General features: G+C 40.8%; 1 protein-coding gene across 1 annotated transcript in view; it reads right to left on the bottom strand.

Annotated features, from left to right (window-relative positions):
- Positions 1 to 1803: 1803 nt before the first annotated feature.
- The window catches only part of Brwd1 (bromodomain and WD repeat domain containing 1), a 111797-nt gene continuing 94995 nt past the window's right edge, over positions 1804 to 18605 (bottom strand). Inside the window, exons 34-38 of the mRNA XM_010636538.2 lie at positions 17012 to 17238; positions 15155 to 15319; positions 14086 to 14970; positions 12063 to 12977; positions 1804 to 3325 (exon numbers count right to left, since the gene is read on the bottom strand). Of these exons, the coding sequence (XP_010634840.1) occupies positions 2934 to 3325; positions 12063 to 12977; positions 14086 to 14970; positions 15155 to 15319; positions 17012 to 17238 (2584 nt within the window). The 3' untranslated portion in view covers positions 1804 to 2933. The remainder of the gene's footprint in view (positions 3326 to 12062; positions 12978 to 14085; positions 14971 to 15154; positions 15320 to 17011; positions 17239 to 18605) is intronic.

Here is an 18605-nt window from a genome sequence, read left to right as displayed (position 1 = left end):
CCCTCCCGCGTGCCCCGCCCCCGAGCGTGGCCACGCCCCCGCCTCGTCCCTAGCGCCAGTCTCTCTCCGAGCCGGATCCTCGCGGGAGCCCGAGACACCGGAGGACCGCGGGACAGAAGGGAGGGAAGCGAGCCGGAGCGCGGGACTAGCGCACCCAGTCGGTCTCCTTCCTTCGTCCTCCGTTAGGGCGACCGGGCTGAGCTTTGCTATACTAAGCACCTGCTCCACGCCTGGCCGCCGCAGGCACAGAGGCAGTCGAGGCGGACGGAAGGACGGGAAGAAATACAGTGCTTCGTGGTGTAGTAAAAATGAGACTTTTACTCGGATACAGGAACGCACATTTCAAAAGCTGATGATTGTCAAGCTGACCTAAAAAACATTTTTATGAGAATGCAAAAATAGTTTTAAAAACTGACCATTTATAACTACTACAAACTGGATTTCGTTTTAAACAGCTTTTCATTAATAAGCAAAGTATATGATTATGATCTTGAATTAGTTCTTTTTACCATGTGCTGGAAGAAAAGTTCACAGAGCACTGTTACAAGCAAGCAACCCGAAAGAGGACAAATGTGCTGTAATTTAACTGAAACCATCTAGTACTGCAATGAGAAATAACCGTATCCTAGATTTAGTTGTGCCGAAATGTGGCATTGCCAGCGTTTTGGACTCTCTTCAGTAGTCACAAAGGGAAGTACTACTTTGGGATTGTAGGGAGCCTTGAGACTAAACAAAAAACTCAGAATGGCTGGAAATGTCTTAAGACGTGGAAAAATGTTATTTACATATAATCAGTATGCAGCAATTTTACACATCTTTTTAAAAAATGAACATTTAGGAATAAACACATTAAGACCAAGGCGCTAGGGAGTAAGAGCTTAGGAAACGGTATTCATTAACGAGAAAGAAAGTAGGAGACTACCAGTACGGTATCTTACAACAGGAAGACTCCTGTGAGTTGCTCTTACACAATGAGTCACAGCAAGAAGCTATCTGGGCATCATCTTTAGTCCTTTCGTTAAAAAATTTGTCATTTGACCAGTAAAATATTCAATTTAATTTCTTGATTATAAAGAAAACTTTTCTGGAAATTAAAAAATTTTTATAGAGTAGTGCTAATACATTTGGCTACGATTTAAATTCTGCATACAGTTCATAGAGATCAATTTTGTAAGAATGTTTTTAAACCAATGCTTATTCCATGCAATTACAAAAAAATTAGGCCAAGCACTTCAAAAATGAAAAGGCAAATATATGTTAAAATTATGAAACCAGGAGATTCCATTATGAAAGGCTGTCCATACAAGCTCACGATACTGACAGAAATTAACCCTAGCACAATAAATTATAAATTGAAAGCTTAAATTCATCACAAACTGTCAAAAATATTTTGCATAAAATTTTGCACTTCAGACTTTTTATATTTATCATGTTTCTTGAGGATACACTATACCCAGTAAGAAACTTCTATGAAATGAAAATTGGGGACTGAAAATTAGTTTATGCGTTTCATTAAAGCTTCAATGTCTAACCCCATGCACCTAAAATTAACAGTTTATTAGGGTTTCTTCCCTTTCTCATCTGTACTAAGATGGTAAGGGAGATCTGTAATTTCAAATTAAAGTACACTGCAAAAGAGAAATGGACACACTGTAGTTTAGAATATTCTGGCTGAAACAAGCATGCAGCCACAAATATTTCAGGTAATCTAAATACTTGGTCCATCCGTATAAACAAAAAATATGCATTAGTCTTTATGAAAAAGAAATAGAAACCTCCAGGTTTCTACATTTTACTTTTTCATATTTACACATGCAAATCATGTATAGTCACAGATCTTTAAACTGGGAAAACAACTTGCTTGTAACAATTTATTTTTCCAATAGCATCTTACTGTTAAAAAGTACTGGCAACACATTCATTTAATCTGTCAATCTTAATGTCAACAAATACTTTATTAACAAACCAAACCCTACTGCAAATAAATTCTCCATAGTACAACGACCAAATTTTCTATTCCTAGCAAAGGCCACAAATAGACCAGATATGCTGTCATTAGTTTCATAAGATTATAGTAAATTTGCTTGGTGTTTAAGTTCTAACTTTTAAGGTGCTGTAGAGAAACATAGGATTTTATATCATCTAAAAATATGACCAATTTGATCTTAAGCAATATTTTTGATTAAAACTAAGTCGGCTGAATTTTTGCTGCTACATGAAGTGATTGATAGTGACATTCACAGCTTTCTTAGAAAAATATATTATCCCTGAATTAGTCAATACCAACTGATCATTCAGTACAAATCCCAATGCCATAAACAAAATAAGACATTAATGAATTTTCTCCAACTGCCTATTTCCAACACTGTATTCCAGAACGAACATCCCCAGCATCATATCCCCTGGTCCTTTTGGTTTCAACGTTTGGGGATGTGAATCACAGGACAAAAGTTTTTGTTCCACCCAAGTCAGATAGGCTCACCGGCACTTCCTTGGGAAATGCGCCCTGTGTTTTCCCCTCCAATTTCTGTATTGACACGGTGGTCTGAGAACCCTTAAAATTAGTATCAGGTTGAGCTTCTGAAATTGTAGTCCTTAAAAGTTTTTCCTGCATATCCTATCCACTTCCCATTCTATTCCTCTAATCAAGACATTTCCTCCAGGCCTTTGCTTTCTGGAAGGGAAGGGAACAGCAACCTTAGGACAGGCCCTGTCTTTTCTCTCCACCTGACGACAGGCGCACAGCCCGCCTCCTCAGAACGCCCTGTGCTGTGAGCTCACTGGGAGAGGAAGCCTTGACCACTGACTGCAGCATGGCTTTTAGAAGGTTCCTCCAGGGCGGCCAACAAGGGTTCGCTTCAGGGCAAGGTGCAGAAGCAACTGCCACTCTCCTTGAGGCCCCTCGCTTCCACTCACCACTACGTGCCCGGTCACTATTGTGCTTTTTCCTTCCGGGTTCTGAACCGCCTTAGAAAAACCATTTTGCTACTAACATCTTCTAGCTCTTTTTCACTTTCAGAATTTATGGTCGCATCATCCTCTTTATAAACATTCAGTAATTTTTTCTTAGCCGCAGCAGAAGCGTTTCGATGGGGCAGTTTTCTGCTACTCTTCCTAATCCAAACATTTTCTGGTCCTGAAACCGTCTGTTTTAGGTTACTCATTATCTTTATCTTATTTGCAGCAACAGTAGCACATCTGCGGGGAATTTTCTCAGGTACCACCTTTGCTTTCAGAGTTTCACTAGGCATTTGCACTGCATCCTTCTGATTATGCACACATGTTCTCATTTTTGTATTGGGTTCTCTGTCTCTAGGAACAGATTCTGAAAAACGAGCGAAAGTTCATGTAAATGCAAAAAATCTCGTCACAAGATTTTACTAAACATTCCTCAACAACACATTCCTAAACATGAATTTTAAGACTCACGTTGCCTAAGCAGTTTAAAAACATGTGCTTCTGATAGACACCTTACGTAAGTCCAAGGGGATAATTGTCACAACACAGAACCTCACTTGCAAGAATGAAAAGTATCTTCGGCATCCTAAACTACTCACTCAAAAGTCAACATCTAGATTTTGAAAATGGAATCGTGTTTTAAATTTTCGGCATCATTTCTCATTCTCCATTACACTACAAAGTCTTTAATACACGCTGGGCACGGTGGCGCATGCCTGTAACCCCAGCTCTGGGGTTGGGGGAGGCTGAGGCAGACAGATTGCTGTGAGTTCGAAGCCAATGTAAACTACACAGTGAGTTTAAATTCAGCCTGAACTAACAGCAACGCCCTTTGTCAAAAAACAAGACAAAACAAAAATTTAATAAGTTCCAAAGGCTGGGGATTTGGCTCATTGGTTCTGCTGCCTGCCTCACAAGTACAAAGGCCTGAGTTCGATCCCTGGTAGGTACCAAAAAAAAAGAATTAATACAAGTTCTGAAGTCACCTTCCTGGGACTTAAACAGGAGAAGAGCTGCAAGGTTATATGTGGACATAGCACCAACTCTGGCTGCAAGAGGACCTGCAGCTGGACTTAGAAGACCAGTATTTCCTTTACTCAAGAAATTGTCAGGTTGGTAAATGGCAGAAGTACACATGGATTTTATGTAACTGAAACATGGCTTTCATCCCGATGTATTTTTTTCAAATGGAACAGCGTATAGAACTAGAATTATTAAATCTTATCCAACTGTTTTCTGAGCTAGGCACTGCCAGACTCTGCTCATGACAATGACCCTAAAATTAGTGACCCTCATACATGTAGTTTCTGTATGGAACTTGCCAGCACAAGGCACTGTGAACCCACCTACCCCGGCCAACGGGGCCAGAGCTCCTCTGAGGAAGGGACAGTTTAGATGGGCTGAGGCTCCAGAGGGATGTGCCAGGCCAAAGGTGAGGCACAAAGAGCCATGCAGAGGCACCCAGGTTACCAACCAAGCTCCAGGCCAGATTTTGTTGTTGTTGTTGCTGTTGCTTTTGAGACAGAGTCTCCCTATATATATAGTTGAGACTGACCTGGAACTATGCAGCCCAGGCTGGTCTCGACTCGCAGTGATCCTCCTGCCTCAGCCTCCCGAGAACTGGGATTATAGGGGTGCACCACCACACCCAGCTTCCAAACCAGATTTTTCAAACCCAAGTGCAGTGCTTGGTTCCTGCAGAGGCATTTCTTTGCTGTATCTGATGCTCTTTAGACTCTGCCGTTAGGTTTCTTTTGCTAACGCTATGACTGCCATGCTTTTCCAGGGATGTTTCTAAGGATATCCGTGGTGTTCTCCCGAGTAGTCAGCAGGCACTGGGCAGCGGGCCGGCAGCCTGCCGTAGTGACCGATGAGCTGGGAGCCCTGCAGCAAGCCCTTCCCACCTTCCCTAGCTGGACTCTCTGGCAGGGGAAGCCCTTAAAATGCAGTGCTTTTACCCCTTTGAGGAGTTCGAGATTATTAAATTATGAGCTATCTATGACCAACCCACCCTGTATATGAAATGAGTCTTTAATGCATCAAATCAACATTAGCTAAATGCTGGAATATGGTACAAAAGGTTAACGGAGTTTTTAATGTGTTGAAATTAAATGCTTTCGTTATGGGTTGTCCGACCGCACTTTTCTCATGTTGAAAAAAATCAGAAAACTGGTCCATCACCAATATATCCGATTTTGTAGTACAAAACCTATTTTAACTAAGTCTCTCTGCAACAAAATGATTTAAGTTGTAGCCATTCTGAAGCACGAGGGAAGTACTTAACACTGGCAATTCAGGACCCAGTAAATACTAAGGCATTTTAATGATTATTTCTAATCCAAAAAAGGGGAAAAGTTAAGTTCTGTGGGGAGAGCTAAAATTAGGTTTTTCAAAGTATGTTTTACAAGCTGAACTACATTCAAAGTGAGAACTTAATTATACTGTAATACAGCATCCCCAACTTGATAAAGCTTTCTCTAAAGTCTGAGTTGCTAAAATGGGAATATCACAGAATAAACACGTAACTTGTAGAAGTGACCAGATGGGAAATTCTTTTTAAAAATACGTACTTTGTAAGTCAGTGTTAACTAGGAACTTGGTAAATTATACTAAAGTGCTTCATTATCCTTGAGCAGTTTTCAGTGATGTACACAGAATGTGGGGTTGGTTAAAGTCGTCTCACTGTTAGGCTACAAACATAAGCACTGGGAGGAATGCTGCTCTAACAGTGCATTGCAGGCAGCGAAATTTAATACCAAGTTGGTACAACCCCGGCCTCCTGCTCCCCTCGGGGTTTGGAGTCCCTCTCGGCTGCACGCCTGGGCACAGCGCCCTCTGTGGGTCAGGGCTGTAATACCTACAAGAGCATCTGCAGAGGCACCCGCCCCTGCCTTACTCAGCTGACTGGTTTGTCACACAGCTGTGTACTGTCTAGGAGGCTCTGTGGTGAAGAGAAAGTAGGATACTGACATAAAAGCCCTGATTCACAGCATCAACCGCCACTCCCCACATTTTGAGTATTATTTATACCCTATAGATTATGCAAAAGTATTCTAAATACAAAACAAACACATCACTACTGTGGAAACAGTAAAATATTTAATCTGACCAGCATTTTTAAATTGGAGAATTTAAAACAATTGATGAGAAAAATGTCCAATTCAAAATGAAAGTATATCAGCCCGTGCCAAGTACTTTCTGGAACACTGACATCATTGGTTGTTGATTCATGGAAACCTCGAATCCAGTGTGAACCTTCGGCTGCCGTCAGAGCCTCCCTGCCCCCGTTAGAACCTGCTCTCACAAGCTCCCCTCCGCCGGTAAGCGAAGAGAAGATCCAAATTCCGAAAGCAACGGCATTCACGCACAATCTTTATCTTTCCAAAGTAGTTTCCAATGATCCCACAAGGTGAAGTCTCTTTAGAGAACATGCGTAGAATGCGGAGTTTCCCGGAACTCCCTGGGCTTTCGCACACCGTTTTCTAGGGAAGGGGCAACAACTGCAGTCTAACTTCTACCGCGCGGGTGCGACAGCACCAGGCCAGGGGCACGGAGTTCAGCCGGGGACCTCAACTGCCTCTCTACTGATTGCTGGGGATCACCTTCCACAGGGGTGGGCACCACTCCATTTTGCTCCCTTGAAGCTACAGCTAATCTAGTTCATTACAATGACATCTTCTCTGATTTTCCCCACCCCAGGGATAGAACTCTGGATTTTGTACTTGAGAAGCAGGCGCGCACCGCCACGGAGCTAAATCCCTGGCCCTTCTGATTTTCTTACTAAGTCATTCTTACAATTCCCCAAATATTTTTAACATTGTAATTATCAAAACTAGTGGAAAGTATGAGTTTAGGGACCTCACATGTATCTGCTTAATGTAATGCTGAGGGCTGTGTGGTCTTAACTTTCTCAGAGAAATATTTCTGCACTTCAAAATAAATGGAGACAGGATAAAGTATCAGAAGTAAATAGTGGATTTTCAGTCCGCCCGATTACCTCACTAAAGAAAGACGCAGGGCTGCACAGCAAACCGCTTGAGGCCTGGCTCCTAACTGGACAGCACCTAATCAGCACCCACAGCCTGCAGGCCATCTGCATGAGAGGAAATCGCAGATGGACAAAGGGTGGGAAACGTGGACCAGGGCCCTGTCAAACTTGGAGATTCTTTTTTTTAAAAAGGCTTTTGCTTGTTACAACAGCAACATATATTATTTTTTTCTATTTTAGTTAGCAAAAACTGAAAACTGGTTCCTAGACAGATGAGTCACAGAACATTAAAAATCTTAGCAGAAGTATGAGGATTCGTTTTGATGAGAATTCCATGGGTGAACTGGATGAGATTGTACAGTCAGCCTAAGGGCTGATCCAGACTCAGAAAACGTCAATATATTAAAAATAAAGATTCCTCTAACTTCCAAGCACTCATGAAAAATGGTAATTTCTAAGCTATTTACCTTGTGGGACCAAGGGATGAGGCTGCTACAGAGCCTCACCTCCTCATCTTCTTTCTGCTCAGTCAGCTAGAGCACTTCTTCTTTGGCAACCCAAATTCCCGGCTAAAGATTTTAATGAATGATGAAACTTACCTTAAAATTGACTTAATTCAAGTAGGACCAGGAAGTACACATGAGTGACAGTATCGGCCTTGCAAACTCAAGAAGATGCACAATCGACAGCTATCTACACACATGCTGTCCAAGACAAAGGCTGCAGATCTGTGGGGTCCAAATTACTAGGTGATCCAGCCACCGCCCCCCAACTCTAGGAAAGCAACTCTGGAAGGAGACATCAATTAAGACTAGCCATATTCTTCCTCAGTGTGACAATATATCAGAAACCAGCTTGGCAGACCTTAAGAGACTAGTTTAAAAAAAATCTCTGCATTTTGAGAATTCCCACCTATCTTTGGGCAACACTTGTAATTTATAAGTTGTCAAAACTTTTCTGAAAACGTAAGAAATCATAGCCCTCAATATTACATTCTCTACTCTTCAGTCCTTTCCACTGATTCACAATTTCGGCTAGAAGTAGGATTGACATTTACTAGATCTAGTTGAATTCTAAGACTTTTCCACATTGCTCCATTTTCTCTCTAGAGCTTACAATGGTATTTGCTTTGGTGTTCATGTCCCCAAATACTAGAAGAGACAGACTTAAACTGTTAAGTTGCAAATTTCTTCAGGTTTCTGCTTTATTATTCCCTGGTTTCAACAGGAGAAGCTGAGGGGTGTATCTTAAATAATAATTAAAAGGTGAAAGTTATGCCACTAAGTTTTGTGGTGCTCCCTCATACCAGAAAAGCTGAACTTAGTTTCTATACAATGCAAGAAAACCTAAAAGTATTTGACAACTGCAAAATACTTGGTAAGTAAATACACTGACTACTAATAAAAAACAGCTAAATATGTCATTAAAAGGCAAAAACAAAAAGATTTTTCTAACCATTTGAAAGTTACTTGAAAACAATACAACAGAGAAGAAAAACAAAAAACACTGCATGCACCTGTAACAATGTTTTTGCATTCTACTGGTACACAAATCTCTTTCCATCAAATGACACAAATTCAACTTGTACTGAAAGAAGATATTAAAATCCTTCCAATTTAGTTTTTGTGCAATATGATAAAGTTAAATTCTGTGTTCTGATCATTCTGAAGAGAAGAAGGTCTGGAGGAGGAACCAAGAGTATTATCCTAAATCCAAACTTTTACTCAGAAGGCCCCCTTTTCGGTTTGTTGGTGCATCTTGTTCACTTCTGGACAGCAGTACTCTCAGATCTATTTCAGTAGTTTGTTTTATAACCCTTTTTCCATTTGTACGTCTAGGTTCTGACGTGTCCTTTCCTAAGTCTTTCCATTTTCTTATTAAAAGTCAATTTTTTTCACATAACTCTATTTGAAAGAAAACTTTGTGTTATACCTTACAAGCCAAAAATAATTGCTTTATCGTTGTTTCCAAGGATTTCTAAATTGAAAATAACTTCAACTGAAAATAAAGATTTTTCTAGTTAAGTCAAGAGAAAAAAATGACCACCCTAGAAATAATCTGAAAATAGGATAAAATTTCCTTTTATTCAGAAGTTACATATTGTCAGTACACCCTTTTTAAATAAGTAGGATATGGGAAGAAAAAAAATACTTCTTAAGACTTTATCTGTTTTAAATGTTTGAACTTTTTCTCTTAATATGCTTGGTAAAATTAATCTTCAAAGGAAGTGAAAATCAAATCTAAATACTTCAAAACATTTTTTAAAAAATTATAAATGAGTAAAAGCATAGGACTTTGGACATACACAACCACAGTAATTAAAAAAAAAAAAAAAAAAAAAAAGCCTTTTCTTCCTCATATACACCACTAAGTTACTTCAAGTGCAATGGAAAGCTCTAGCACTTCTTCCTGGACCAGCTCACATTCACTATGAAACCCACTTATGTCTTTTTCTGACTGATCCTAAGGATTAAAGTACGTCTGTGCATTAAATCCCTGCGTATTTCGCATGAAGTAGAAACAAAGTCAAATATGTTCTAGTGCTCAATGTAAACATTTTAACTATTACTAATATTCCTTAAAGGTACTTAGGAGTGTGTGTCACATATTCAAAGTTAACCTTAGGAATAGCACCATAACCAAAAAAATAAAAATAAAAAATAAACCATAAAAATGCTTTTCTCCCGAACCCTAGTTTTCCTTTTGAAGTCGAGAAGCTACCACTATCAACCACACTTTTACAGTCATAGGCCCACTCTTACTTTTTCTCATGAAACTAAATCTGATTAAGCCAAAATATTGCATCTATACACAAAAGTCTCAGCAGTCTGGACAAAAAGAAAAATTGGTAATTGGATAACCAGTGAAACCATGACAAGTTAGTTCAGTCCAAAGAACAAGAACAGTTCTATAAATGAAGCCTAAACTGTCAAAGATTGGTTTACTAAAGGAATTTATGTACATATAAATGTATTTCATATTTATTTATGGATTTTTGGTACCTTTTTGCAGATGATGGTAACACAGAGTTATAACCCTGAGAACAGATACAAAGCAGAGAGGATTAGGAAGAAGTTAAATAAATTAATAGATAATGACAACTATCACCATTTCCTAAAAAATAGGGATGTATGTAAAAGGCATCCCATGAATTTTTTTCATGGTGAACAGTTGAGATGCCTGCTGTCCACTTAACAAAGAGCTCTGAGAAGAAAAGCATCATTGTTTGGCCACGTGGTAACAGGGCTCTCTCTAAACCACAAAATGACAGGCAGGTACCCTACCTACCTCAGTTGGAAATGTCCAAAAGCACCCTTCCCTATGTCCGGGTAGAAAGCAAAGGTTACCACCTACCATGTCATATGAAATAGATAACTCAAAGGTGGGAACACTTAGGATAGTTCTCTGACACTGATACCAGAGTCAGATGCTATTCCTACCTGCCACCTCAAGGAAACAGGAAAAAAGGGTTAACTTTGTCTGAATCTAAACACAATCAGGGCTAATAAATAACTTAATGGTGCGATACTGTAACTTACTCTTTAGCTACAAAACATGTAAACCATTTGAGGCACAAACAAGCTAGGAATAGCCACTTAAACTGTTCGGAGTAGCATAAACTATCAAGTAAAAGTACTTACTGTATCTGGCTCAAAAATAAGTGTACTATAGGTATTTGGGGTGATAAAAGCTTCATTTTAACTGGATTCCTAAATTATTTTCCCACAAAACATGACAGTTTCTTCTCACATGTAGACTAGAGGTCACTAATAAAGATATACTTCGTTGCCCCAGCAAAGAACACTTAAAATTGCACCTGGCAGCAGTAAGCAAAAACAAAGAGGTGGAAAATGACATTGAACTACTTTCCTACACAGGTAAGATCTGCAATTGCACTCTTCATAAAACTCAACCCTGTAATTTTAATACAGACGGGGGAAATCAACATACAACTTAAACACTCTTTTAGCCCTGTATACCCTATTTAACAACACACTTTCCCAAAATCTAAGGCACGCAAACTCCTCTATCTCAGAGTAAGATTATGGAAGAGCAAAATTTTGGTTAAATCACAATGAAAGTCCGGAGACTTTGGACAGAAGACAAAATGACGCAGCACCCAGTTAGTGCACAAGATGAAGGGAAATGCTACGGCTGACTGTGCTCTGGCCTTCGAGCTTTGAATGTACGTACACTCAAGCACTGAAAATAATTCACTAACACTTTATAAATTCAAGTTTATAATAAAGTCATCATGTTTCCCTTAGAAAGAAAAAGACCAATAGCATTTGGGAAGAAAACTGGAAACCATTTCAATGAAAGTGACCCAATCTGGTAAATGCAATACCCTCAAGTAGGCAGGGAAGGGGTATGGGCAGGGAGTGGTAGGAACCCTGCCCGCTAATCATGGTCACACTACCCATGATTATAATGTCAGCATGCACATAATATGTATGAAGAATCTGTAAACAGGTCATGTGAAATTGTTCTCCAAAGGGACAGGGTTTAGAAACTACCACCTCTGGATAAATTCAGAAAAAGAACTGCATGACACTTGCTACCATGAAAGTAATGCTCACTGGTTTTCATAACCAGGATGTCTAGTGTTTAACATATTTCAAACTTGCTATACGTAGTCAATACTATTAAAGTAGATCTGCCCCCAAAATGAAGCATATTTTGGCACCTGTGCTGAATGCTGCTACAAAGACCAGCAAGTGCAAATAAAAATAACAGTCATGATTTAGTCACATTCATAACTTTTCATAGAAAAATATAAATATATTCCCTGAATTGTAAGACAAAATAATTTCATCAGCCAGCTTTCACCAAATTCCAGTCCATTTTCTCTTTAAATAACTGGCATTCCCTCAAGGTCATAAGGTGCAGTCACTGAACTCTAACACATTTTCTAAGCTTCTATCGTCATCGCCATCATGGTATCTCACAGTCCTTCTACCCTGATTTCTCGTTTTTATTTTTGAACGTCGAAGAACTCTTTTAGATTTTGCATAGTCCAAATCCTCCCAGTCATTATCATCCACACTTAACCTAGGACGTTTGCTCTGTCTTCGATGCCTCACAGTGTTAGAAAGGTTAGCTGTAAAAGTTTTACCTTTTCTAACTACTCTTGCTCTCCCTTTAGCTTGCCTCCTTTTGCCTCTTGTGTTACTGGTACAGTCAGCATCTGACTCAGTTACAGATCCCAAATCTGATGGCCTGGGACTGGTGTTGAGTCCATGCTGTGAGCACCCAGGTGTTCTAGACACCTGCACGTTTTCTAATTCAGGATGCAGTCTCTTCCTTTTTATTTCCGTCTCTGTTGGTGCCTGTGAATCAGCAAGCACTTTGGCTTTGCTGAAAGGAGCCTTTCCGTATGTCCTGAGTCTTCTGCCATTCCACCTGCGGAGCCCGTAATTCAGCTCCTCTTCGAAGGTATTCTCCGCAGTAGCTTTCTGTGCCAAAGGTGACTCAGAAGAAAGTTTCCTGCTTCTCTCGCTCCCTGGAGCACGGCTTTGTGACTCTTCTTCTGAAGACCCACCGGGGCAATTCTCCGTTTTGGAAGGTACATCTGTGTTACTACTGGGAAGCCTGTTGGCACGGCCTGGATTCCAAGTGCCATCCGAGCCCGAGTCTCCGTGCAGCGGCTGGCTGGCACGCTCCGCACTGCCTGTGGAGTCAGGGGCAGGCAGCGTGCCGGCACGGGCACTCTGCTCATCTGGCACTGCCCCGTTCACATCTTCCTCACCATCGCTTGCTGGCTTCCTAGCTGTGGGACCAGCAAACTGGAGTGCTTTTTTCCGTCCACCTTTCCTCCTAGTGCACACATTTCCTAGGCTGACAGCTTCGGCATTGCTCACGAGCTTCATTTTCCTGGCAGCGGCAGCTGCACTGCTCTGAGTTACCCTTAGGCGACCTGTTGTGGCTTGTGGTGGTTTCTTGGTCACCTTTGCGTTGCTCTCTGAGTCACTGGAGCAGACCCTTTTCCTGGAAACTTTTCTGCTCTGTCTACTCTCTTGCGATGTAGAATCTAAAAATTAAAGATTATTCTTTTAATCTTTAATAAGAGTAATCTAAAGTAATTAAACATTCATTGCTTGAAACAACTTAAATAACAATTCTTATTAACTTGGAGGGCTGATGTCCTCCTAATACTTTAAAGTGACTTTTTCCACTTTCAGCACCACTCCCAAGTCCCACACATTCTCACCAGCAACATTCCAGACTCTTGAAACTGCGACATTAGCAGGAATGCAGACTAAACCCCACACACCGCTCTGAAGTGAGCAAACCAACCACTAATTTCGGTCCCCATGAAACCTACCCTAGCTCCACAAATATCATTCGTACTACTTTTAATCTTAGCTTTAGCTGCCTTCTGCTTTTCTATCAATCCCCACCTACCAGGAGCATAATAATTCAGTGGTTATGTTATCACTATGGCCTCCAGTTATTATACATAAAACAGACAATGAAGCCAGGTGTGGTGGCACAGACCTGTAATCCCACCACTCTGGGAGGCTAGGGCAAGATCTCAAGTTCAAGTTTAGCTTTGGGCCAACTTAGTGAGACTCTGTCTTAAAAAAAATTAAAAATGGACTGGGGTTGTAGCTCAATGAGAACGCCCTGGGTTTAATCCCCAGTACCACAAAAATCAAAACACAAAAGAGTATGTAATAGCACTTACCTCACAAAAGATAGACTGAACATTTTTAGATTAACAGTGTAGTGATTAAAAAAACTTCCCGACATAGCTCAGTAACGGTAATACATTATCATTATTACCAATTAAGCAAAAGTCCTACCCACTCTTCCTCTTCTCCAGCTGCCACTACCACAGCTTAGTGTGGGCTCGCCTCAGCTTTTCCCAAGCCCATCTCCAATGCAACGTCGTCTCCAATACCAGAAGTAACATCTTTAAATGGGACCACTGTGAAGGCCAGGACTACCTGACCTGAGTAAAACCTAGTGTGCAATATGTAATTATGGGTGAGGCGAAAAGAATAGGCTAACCATATACATGGAGCAGACAGAAAAGGCTAGCAAAGAAAAGAAGGAAGAGGAAATAAAATCAACATTTGCAATGAGGAAGAAAGGTCAGTGAGATTAAATCAGGAACCAAAAATGTTTTAAATTACCTTTTATAAAACTGCTTGGTTTTTCTTTTGTTTTGTCATCATCTGAATCTAAATCAGTCTCGGATACATAATCTGAGAAGCACTGAGGCCCAGCAATCGGCTCACATTTCAAGTTTCCTGCAACTGGGATCGTTTCCATTTTGTGACACGTGTCCTCACCTCTGTCTTGTTCTTCGGATTCGGACTCTTCGGAATCACTTAAGATCTTTGCTTTCTTAAAGAAATTTGCATTCTTGCAAAATGTCTTATTTCCTGGTTCAGAGTCTGCCTCCTCTGAGCCACTCTCGGCCTCAGCTTTCCTCTCCAAAGGTGAAGGGACAGCAGCTCTGTTGTGTCCATTATCTGATTCAGGACTCTTAGACTCTTCCTCTGAAGACTCTATCTTAGGGAACCTGGTTTTGGAACTTGCTGAAGCATGGGACTTACAACCATTAGAATGCCAATTTTTCCGGGCTACCTGCAGTTCACTTTCTGATTCAGAATCTCCATTTTCAGGTTCACTGCCAGTATTCTGGGGAGCGTGAGAACCAGATGCTGGCAACGGTGGAGTCTGCTCCTTTAGCTCTTCTCCCTCCGTATCTGACTTCAGGCTCTGATCATCTTCAGAATTGTGTAACAACTTTCTTCTAGCTACAGCGGAAGCATTGCGGTGAGGCAGCTTCCGACCAGAGCACACACTTTCAGAGCTAGAATTTTCTTCTACATCACTCATTAATTTTATCTTATTGGCAGCCACAGCAGCACACTTTCGTAGGACTTTTCGGCTATTACCAGCTCTGGCTTTTAGAATTTTACTGGTCTCCAGTGAATTGTTATCAGAATCACTTAAATAGATTCTCTTCCGAGTGGCTTTTCTGCCACATCCATTTTCTAAGGCAAGAGGACCTGGAAATAAAGTAGCGGTAAGATCAGAAAGGCTTTCTTATTTCAATATTCTAAATGACTTTATTTTAGTGATTTGCCTTATTTTTTAATGCTGAATTGATTTCCTTCCAAAATCTAAACAGCCTAGACCTTAGTCATGCCTGGATAACTTAAATAATCCATGCACGGTCACAGAGTCTCTTACCAGCTCTCCTCTGAGCAGCTCGAGTCCTGGTTACCCTGCGGCTGCTGCTTCTTGAGAGTCTGCCACGTGAAGGCTCTCGTGCTTGCGGACTCTCTTTGCTTTCCTCTGAACTATTGAAAGAGGAAGAGGATGAAGAGGTAGCTAAGGAATCTTCCATTTCACTTTCTAAGGAAAAGAGAAGTGTAAGTAGTTAATTACATACATTCTCCTATGTGTACACACACAAGCAAGCAGTTTTTTCATAACATTATAATAAGAAGAGATCTTTAAAATACTTAGTATGTTCTTGAAAGGGTTTCAAAAAAAGCTGATAAAATTTTGACATTAAAAGGTATATAATCAGTATTCCAAACCAAGTTTGTGCTCACATTTCTAAAAATAACATTAATTCAGGAATACATTCAGAAAATACGTTAGAAAATGATAACAAACTCCCATTTAAAACCTAACTGGCCCCATTCACATCTTCTATGATCTCACACAGGTATTTCAAAAAAGACACATTCATTTTGAGTCCTTTCATGTCACAAGGTAGTACACCAGGCTCTTTCTACGCTGTTCCGGACAGCACAGCTGTATCACACACGTGCTCAGCTCAAGAAAGGTCACTTCAAGGTGCCCTACACAGACACAGACACAGACACACACACTGGGGTGTGTAAAGAAATAACTTAAACAGCTTAGGTGATTTTCCTCACTATTCTACTACAAGTTTCCTGTTTTGTTTTTCAATTCAGACATTTCTTAAATGCCTATCATCTATTTTGATAAAAATTCCACAAACAGTGGAAACACATTGTTAAAAGACAAAATTTTGGTCCATAATTTAGTGAACTCTGTGCCAGAGAGGAAAGTGGCTGGGTGAGAAAGACAGCAAGAACCAAGTGGTGCTTCTTCCCTTGAGATTGCTACTTTCCTGCTTCAACCCCAGCACCAGCCACCTGTCCCTGCTCCCAGGCTCCTGGCTGCTGCATCTCACTGCCAAACTGCTCAGTCTTCCTGAACAGAAGACTTGAACCATCTAAACTCTTCTGCAACACTCGACATCTCCAAAATTTGGGTGCATTCTACCTGTTTGATCCTAATTCTTTCTCTCATTTACTGGAATGCATTCTTTTCCTATGCCCAACATGCACCTTTGGTTTTTTTTTTCCCTCCCTTCCTATCACTGCTTTACTAAATGCTCCCAGCTTGAGACATGAACCCTATTTCATCATTTTCAATGCCTGCACCATATTCTGATAGGACATTTCTCTCTCTACATGTACCCCTGAAGACACTGCACAATGCTAATACAGCAGGAACCAGCTTGGTGGACTTCTTACACAGCACTGTGCCATAGCTCAGTTCGATTCCACATTGTACTGCAGATGTACTGTCAACGCCACTTAATGAAACACTGGAGTAAGACATGCAGGAGGCAGTACGCTACACTCCCGAGTAACACACTGCCACAAGTCGCCAGTATGATTCAGTACGATGTGCAAGTAATCGCCACAGCGGGATCCACCACCAGTGAGTCACACTCCTCAATGGCCGGGGCATAACAACTTACAATTCACCAGCTTTGAACTTACCTGCCAGGATTTAACTTAAAGATACAAAAAGAGGTCAAATTTTGCATATGAAGTGTGGTATTTATACTGCACTGTTTAAAATCTGAAGGATTCAGAATTCTCATAAAATGCTGCCACATCGTGTGTAGAACATAGTTCATATCAAATATATTCAAACTGTCCCATATTTATTATTTCTGTCCCATCTATCAAATTGTAAGCTCCTTTATGTCAGGCTGTCTTCATCATGTTTTTCTAAAACCCCACAGTCTGGCACTCAACATAATGTTCTTCCTCTCACCAGACAGCAGAGAGTCACTTCGCAGAGTCCCAGGTCTATTTCTTCTCGCTCTCTCCGGCGACCCCGCTGAATCTGAAGAGTCCCCAGAGGTAACACCTGAAGAGACACCAGCACTCCTCTTGTGTGTTGCAGGGTGGGCCGCCCTATTTGAGGTAGACTGAGTAGGAGAATCTACCAACTCAGGAATTACTTTTGGCTGAGACTTTAACAATTTATGCTTGATATTTCTGGTCAAAGACATAAAACAAAGAAAAAACATTTAGCAGAACGTTTAGTCTGCTCAAGTACACTCTGATATTTGCAAAGTGACAAAATCATCTAGTGCCAATTTTCTCGGGATGGAACCCCACCACTGATTACTACATGACTATTGAAACAACAAAAAAGCAAGTGTGGAGTAACAGGAACTGGTGCCAACCTAAGGAAAGAATGCACAGGGTCTTTCTGAATTACTGCCAATTTTTATGCAATTCTGAACTTATCTCAAAATGAAAAGTTTTAAAAAGCCAGATGCCTGAGAGCACTGGTGCTACTGCAGCAAGAATTCAGCCCCAGCCCCAGTTTAGAAGGAAAAGCAGAGAAACAGCTCAGCACATGTGAGGCCCTGGGTTCAGTCCCTAGCACTGCAAAAACAACGAGGGGATGGGGACTAAAAGGGAGATCAAGGACATGCAATAGCCAGAAGTCTCTGAAAAGCTCCACCATTTTCCAATGGGTCTGGAGAGGCGCACGTGTATTCAAGAAGCCCCAGATAATGACTCACTGTTGGTTCAATTTAAACACTCATGTCTATAAAATATGCACAAGCAAAATGGGAATGCCTTATGTAGACCTGACTGAACCTTGAAGCTTGCCCCATTTCCCACACAGAACCCCTCAAAAGGAGTCGAAACACAAACTGTAAGGAGACTTACACAAAATGTGTAGAAAAAAATGTCGACCACTACACTGCTGACTAACCCAAGGAAAATGCCTAGGAAGTTAAGCCAAAATCAAAAGAAATTGTGAGTGGGGTGTGGGGATCGGGGAAAGGCAGACTTCTGACTTCAATGGCTGCATTCTGTAAGAAAGACACACACTACACAGATGAGTACACGCAAATCACTGAAAATAGAAACCACCACCAACTGAGGAAAAGGGATCAGAACCCCTACAGCTGCTACATACAATATGCTAGCAAAATAATGCATGCTTTCCAGAGTTGTATGTCTACAGTATGTCTACAGTTTTCAACAACAACAACAACAACAACAACAACAAATTATAAGACAAACAAGAAATGGCAGTCCACTCACAGAGGGGGAAATGCATCCAAAGGAGACCGCCTCTGACAGGACCCAGCTGTCAGACTTAGTTTAATAAATGTTGACACCTAAATCAACTATTCTAAAATTATTCAAAGAACTAAAGGAAATGTTTACAGAACTAAAGTTATAATGATGACTTATCAAATACAGAATACTGACAGATAATATGAAAACAATCCAAACAGAAACTCCAGAGTGAAATGTACAGTAACTGGGAAGAATAATCAGGCCGAGCAGCAGGCTGGGGGGCAGCTGAATCGGGGAACTGGGAGACATACCTCTAAAGA

The sequence above is a fragment of the Fukomys damarensis genome, unplaced genomic scaffold, assembly GCF_012274545.1.
Source record: "Fukomys damarensis isolate Sample0158 unplaced genomic scaffold, DMR_v1.0_HiC HiC_scaffold_24, whole genome shotgun sequence".
NCBI lineage: Eukaryota > Metazoa > Chordata > Mammalia > Rodentia > Bathyergidae > Fukomys > Fukomys damarensis.
Note: the sequence above shows the minus strand (reverse complement) of the source record. Positions and strands in the feature narration are given on the sequence as shown.